The 6,118-nt window shown below is 33.4% G+C and overlaps 2 protein-coding genes across 2 annotated transcripts; one reads left to right on the forward strand and one right to left on the reverse strand.

Annotated features, from left to right (window-relative positions):
- Positions 1-832: 832 nt before the first annotated feature.
- On the forward strand, positions 833-1,689 carry LOC133329919 (ER membrane protein complex subunit 7 homolog). The gene is made up of 3 exons (XM_061538381.1): positions 833-886; positions 987-1,370; positions 1,435-1,689. Exons 1-3 carry the CDS (start codon positions 848-850, stop codon positions 1,687-1,689), a joined length of 678 nt encoding a protein of 225 aa, XP_061394365.1. The 5' UTR covers positions 833-847.
- A 210-nt stretch (positions 1,690-1,899) lies between these two features.
- LOC133329931 (exosome complex component RRP42-like) lies at positions 1,900-3,811 on the reverse strand. Its single transcript, XM_061538391.1, has 5 exons — positions 3,755-3,811; positions 3,493-3,689; positions 2,537-2,702; positions 2,195-2,483; positions 1,900-2,081 (listed from the first exon to the last, which is right to left on the reverse strand). Exons 1-5 carry the CDS (start codon positions 3,809-3,811, stop codon positions 1,900-1,902), a joined length of 891 nt encoding a protein of 296 aa, XP_061394375.1.
- Positions 3,812-6,118: the final 2,307 nt, after the last annotated feature.

Here is a 6,118-nt window from a genome sequence, read left to right on the forward strand (position 1 = left end):
TAATTGAAATGAAAATTTTGTTTTTAACATTTTCGTCTGGAAGTAATTACTTTGTTATGGATGAAACAAACATTTGATGGTATTCCCTACTGGATTTTGGAAAGAAATCATAACCTTTCATTCATTTTTCGCGTTTTAGTTTTGTGTTGAGAAAATGTCAAATAAACACAAACACTTGTTGCGTATATTTATTTTATTTTTGGTAGAAGAAGCCACATATGCATAGTTGCTTTTTTGTTATTCACCTCAAGCTGCCCTACCTTGTATTATTGTACCATGCTTGTACGTTAAAACTTTCTGCAAAGTTATATTAAATATACATGGTACTGGATTTTGTTAAACCAATGGGTTTAAATTGTCAAATTCATTGCCAAATAAATCTTCATCTACATGCAGTTTTAACCTCCTCTATGGGGATTTATTTGACATATAGGCAATGAAATTGGTCCACAATATAAATGTACCACAATACCCCTTCTTTTTATTATTTTTTTGGATTTTATTACTTTTATTTAAAGAAAATCTGTGTTTTTTGGAATACAAATGTATTTTCCACGTTTTTCATCTCCCTATTACAGAAATTAATTTCACACATTAAAACATTCAACGTGTAAACCCCTACATTGCATAGAACGCGTCATTATCTAACGGCGTTAAATGACAGCTGAATCAAAGCCAACGGCACGCCGTCGAGTTCCTTTATAACCGGCTCCCAACTCTGGTCTCGTGAACGAAGAATAATTTTTCACATTAAAATTTAACTAATTTACGAATTAGAAACAATTGAAAAACAGATATGAGATCAAAATTCTTACTAGAGCTTTTAGCTCTATTCGCTGTGGCATGTATGGCCAATGGAGATTTGACAATTCAAGATGAATTGGTGGTAAGTGGAAGTGGATGACATTTCGCATTGCATTCCCTTATTTTTTTTACTAATTAATGAACTTTAACACGTCTTTTCACTTGCTACCGCTGCTGCATAGGATGAAGTATCCGGCCTATTTACTATTGAGGGTAAAGTCTATCCCCCAGAGGCACAACAGATGAGCTATAATCCCAATGCCATTCCCAACAATAAATGGCAAGCTGACACTGTGCTTTCCATTAATAATGGTGAATACAAAGGTTTCATAAGGGAAGATGGTTCCTTCATTATTAGTTCAGTGCCTTCGGGAAGTTATGTTGTGGAAATCAATAATCCAGATTATTTCTATGAACCGGTCAGAGTCGAAATTAATCCCAAGGGTAAATTCCGTGCACGTAAAGTGAATTATGTACAGCCATCACAGATTGTACAGGTGCCTTATCCATTGAAATTGAAGGCATTGACTAGATTCAAGTATTTCCAAACCAGAGAACAGTGGAAGGTGAGTTGGGAATATGGTATTCATTATTACAGAGGATATTGATTTGTTGTTTATTTTTTTTCAGATCACCGATTTCCTCTTCAGTCCCATGGTATTGATGATGGTGGTACCCCTATTGCTGATGTGGGTCTTACCCAAAATGATCAATGACCCCGAGACGAAAAAAGAATTAGAAAATATGCAATTCCCCAAAATGAACAATGAAATGCCCGAAATAAGTGAAATGATAACATCGCTATTCACCGGCAATCCTCCAAAACAACTGGAAAAAGAAAAGAAACCCTCATCCGGTACGAAACAGACCAAAAAGAGGAACTAGTCATTAGAGTGAAAATTTTAGGAAATTGTGTATTAGTTTGTTAATGCGGAATACATACAAATATCAAAAAAAGAAACATTACTATTATATACTACATAAATTGATTCTTTTTGTAATACAATTATAGAAACTTATTCAAACGATAGGCTACTTCTTATGTTAGTAGCTTGAATAAAAAGAAAACAAGACAAAACTGAACTTCACAATTATTTATTTTAAAAATCCCACAGTTTCTTTTCTTTTGTCACCAACACGGGACTCCTCCAGTCGTAGAGCTTTCTCCAAGGCATCATTGAGGGTCTCGCCAGCCGTTACGCCCAATGTTAAACATTTATACATGGTGTCTTTGTGCAGTGATCCACCACCAACGGTGTGTGTATGTGAGACATAACCTAAAAATTAGAAAATATTTTTGTTAATAGAAAATGGATTTCAGATCTTGTAAAAAATGCAAATCCATACATTCAGAGGCGGATCCTTCTGATATAACAGATGTATTACTCACATTTATTATTTCTTTTCGAAACGCCAACCACCAAACTTGCTGTGCTACATTGTTCTTCTTCTGCCGAGGGATCTACGACACAACAATCTCCAATTTTACAGACGGTTACCAATATGGGTATATTATCAATATGTATACGTGTACAATTATATGGATCATCTGATATAAGCAGTTCAGCCTCTCCAGCATCCATGACAGCAGCTGTAACTTTAGGTATTCTTGTATTAAAGATGGCGGCCTTGGATGCCAACGAGACGGCATCAAATAAATTTCCACCACATTCTAAAATCTAGAAGAAAATTTATTTAAAAAAATGTAAGCATTTACCCTAAAATTTCTTACCAAAATATCCACATAAAGTTTCCAACAATGTTGTCCCGGCAGTATACACAAGGATTTAAGGTCAAAGGCCGACGGAGACTCATAGGCATTTGTTAAGGTGTCTGCAAGTTCTAGGGCTAATTCTTCACCACCTCTGCCCTCGAATTCGGGTGTGGCATTGGCTGAACTGTAAAGAAAAAAAGTGGGAATAAAAGCGGGTATTAGCAACACTTGAACTAGATTCGTTCATCACCGTTCCCGAGACGATATATTCAGGCCACTTAACAATTCGCAAAATTATTCCATCGACCTTATTAATATCATTTTTTTTTTTGTATTTAAAATAATCTCGTGCAATAAAGATCTCTGAAAAAATTCTATAAACCGCATCAAATAAAGATCCCTAAAGATCCACACCCTTTACTGCTCCCTGAAAGATTTGGTAGTTTATTAAAAAAAAGATCAGATTTTTTTGAAAATTTTGCCCGAGTTAGGCATTTTTAACCCTAATTATGGGGATATTTTTTTTTTTTTTTGGGGACCCGGTTACCCAGTTATTTGAAACTGAAGGTCGGGTACCGGTTCTACGGATCCGATTAATAAAAAATGGGTATTATTTTAAAACTTACAGTAAAAACCCCGATTTTTTTTTAAACCCCCTAAAAGTCAAACATGGGTCCATTATAGTTCCTCACCAATCTGATAGACTACAATTGGCTCTTTCCAAAATGGATATGTGGTTGTATCTATTGTGGATCAAAAGATATGGGCCTTAGAACCCTCCGTAGAACCGGGTATACGTACCCGAACTTCCGGGTCAAATAACGGGGAACGTCCCCATAATTAGGGTAAAAATACCTCCTCTGGCAAATTTTTTCAAAAAAAAATGTGATCGTTTTCCCTAAACTAGAGTGGTTCCAATACCAAAAATATTTTAAAAACATTTCAGATTTTTTTTTTTTCCAAATTCCACTTACCAATCAACGAAAAACTCAATTTTTCCCTGATCGGGATGTAACGAGGTGGGTGTATCAATTTCACATTTAACTCCTACCAAAATATCTGTGTTGGCCAAACGCAATCTGGCCGATCCACTGGCGTTATTTACAATTTCACATTCCAATTCCATTGGACGATAATCACGACGGGAACGACCATCACAACGAAAATCCTCCTGCAGAAAATAATGAATATGAATCAATAAAAATATAAATAATTGAAGAATATTTGAAGACTTACCTCCACTCCATGTAGTATGAAGGTTTTTTCAGCTTCACTTAATGCCACATTTGCCATAATATCGAGATATCAAAAAGGCTTTCCTGTGATGTTTCCCAATCTAGTGGATAAAAGTTGAAATAAGTACAGGTATTTGTTACAGTCATATGTTGTTGGATGGTGTTAATCCCAAGTTAGAACTGGGCGAATTAGGAGCTCATTATTGTGATCCATGTTTGTTTTTTTTTTAGACATGAATTAATAACTACGGTGTGTCTTAAAAAGAGTTCTACTAGACCAACCAATGTCACACCCAAATCATTCTGTAGCATTATTGGTGCTCCAACAGCCATATGTCCATATGTATCTAGCCCTTCTGCCCATACCCCCAAAAAAAAGACAAACACGTGGGAGCGCCAACCATCATTACATGGAATCCCACTTAAACATTGTTTCACTGCCCTAATAATCTAAGCATGTTCATGCAAATATTTGCATCTGACAACTAAGCTCGGAATGCTAAGCATTTTTTGTTTCATTTTCATACTTTTTTAATAAAAAATTAAATTCGAAACACTCACTCGATGCTTCCAAAAAGTTATATTTGAAGTAGAAAATAAAAATAAAAAGAAACTAGTCGATAAAGATTGGGAATCAAAACATAATACCCGGCAAAAACATGATATTAGGGATACATAGATCGAAAAGTGTCAATAGGTTTATAAAAATCTATTATCGTCAAAGGAGCGATGCAAACATGGACAATGACCTGACAGTCGCACGCCAAATTTTAAATAATAATTCAAATAACATAAAAGTTAACTGAAAATTGACCATAAGAAAATAAAGGGATATCAGAGTCAAACTCAATTTTAAACGCCTTTATTCTTTTACTTTAAACAATGCCAACTTTAAGTTGTTTTTACACTATATCATGGTACAATTAGACAAGGTAGGGTAGCTTGAGGTGAATAACAAAAAAGCAACTATGCATGTGTGGCTTCTACTACCAAAAATAAAATAAATATACGCAGCAAGTGGTTGTGTTGATTTGACATTTTTTCAACACAAAAATAACGACGAAAAATGAAAGGTTATGATTTCTTCCCAAAATCCAGTAGAGAATACCATCAAATGTTTGTTTCATCCATAAGAAAGTAATTACTTCCAGACGAATGTGTTAAAAACATTATTTTCATTTTATTAAATTTGAATATATTTCAATTAATTTTGAATTTATTTGACATAGTATTCAAAACAATAAACACACATACACAAAATATGTATTTTGATTTGATGGAACACGCCACCTTGAAAAAAAATTGTAATCAGTTGGTAGCTGTGACCTACCTCGTAATATTTGTATTTTTTCCGAATAGGACGCGCTCTACATTTGCATGTGAAACATAAGGAAATCAGCTGTTTGTGGGAAGAATATATTTGAATTGCAAGTCCGAGAAAAGGATGAAAAGGCAAAAATTATAAATTGTTATTTCGTTTATAGGTGTTTAATAAAAATATGTTGATTTATGAAAAAATATAAAGGTGTTGTTTTGTTTATAGGTTACGTCATATGAAAAATACAAAGTGACAGCACACATGTAAAATACATACATATTGTGTAAAAGCACCATAAAAAATAATTCAAATAACATAAATGTAAACTGAGAGACAACTGCACTTTAAAACAATCGAAAAACTATTCGATGAATAAAATAACAATTTCAGTTAATCAATTATTATTATTTTTATTTATACTGTTTTATTGTTTTAGTTTATATCTTTTATTTATACTTCTATATATTGCAAAAATTGCTAGACCAGAAAAGACTTCGTTGATCTGGTAAAAAACTTTAGAATATTGGAATATTGTACACAAATATTGTAGTAAATATAAACTACATATGTCATGGGCTGTTTGTGTATTCTTTTGAATACTATGTCAAATAAATTCAAAATATGAAAATGATATTTCTAACCCGTCAGTCTGGAAGTAATTACATTGTATGGATGAAACAAATATTTCATGGTATTCCCTACTGGATTTTGGAATGAAATCATAAGCTTTGATTCATTTTTCGAGTTTTTAGTGTTGACAAAATGTAAAAAAAAAACACAACAACTTGTTGCGTATTTATATTTTATTTTTTGGCAGAAGAAGCCACCACATACAATGTTGCTTTTTTGTTATTCAACCCAAGCTGTATTATTGTACCATGGTAGGTTGTGCCTTCTTATATCACATACAAAAAAGACATACACAACAAGTGGTTGTGTTTATTTGACATTTTTTCAACACATAACTAAAGTGGCGAAAATTGAATGAATTACAAGTTCTTCCCAAAATCCGGTTGGGAATACCATGGAATTTTTGTATCAGCCATA

The sequence above is a fragment of the Musca vetustissima genome, unplaced genomic scaffold (genome assembly GCF_032173495.1).
Source record: "Musca vetustissima isolate MV318-11 ecotype Yass unplaced genomic scaffold, APGP_CSIRO_Mvet_v1 utg57690, whole genome shotgun sequence".
In the NCBI taxonomy this organism is placed as follows: domain Eukaryota; kingdom Metazoa; phylum Arthropoda; class Insecta; order Diptera; family Muscidae; genus Musca; species Musca vetustissima.

Bases quoted from the DNA above. Each gene is read 5' to 3' on its own strand.
- LOC133329919 (XM_061538381.1), top strand. From the start codon at position 848: ATGGCCAATGGAGATTTGACAATTCAAGATGAATTGGTG. The intron at 887-986 runs GTAAGTGGAAGT...GCTGCTGCATAG, and splicing joins CAATTCAAGATGAATTGGTG to GATGAAGTATCCGGCCTATT. The intron at 1,371-1,434 runs GTGAGTTGGGAA...ATTTTTTTTCAG, and splicing joins AAACCAGAGAACAGTGGAAG to ATCACCGATTTCCTCTTCAG.
- LOC133329931 (XM_061538391.1), bottom strand. From the start codon at position 3,811: ATGGCAAATGTGGCATTAAGTGAAGCTGAAAAAACCTTCATACTACAT. The intron at 2,703-3,492 runs GTAAGTGGAATT...TTTTCTTTACAG, and splicing joins ATTGAGTTTTTCGTTGATTG to TTCAGCCAATGCCACACCCG. The intron at 2,082-2,194 runs GTGAGTAATACA...TCTAATTTTTAG, and splicing joins TTCGAAAAGAAATAATAAAT to GTTATGTCTCACATACACAC.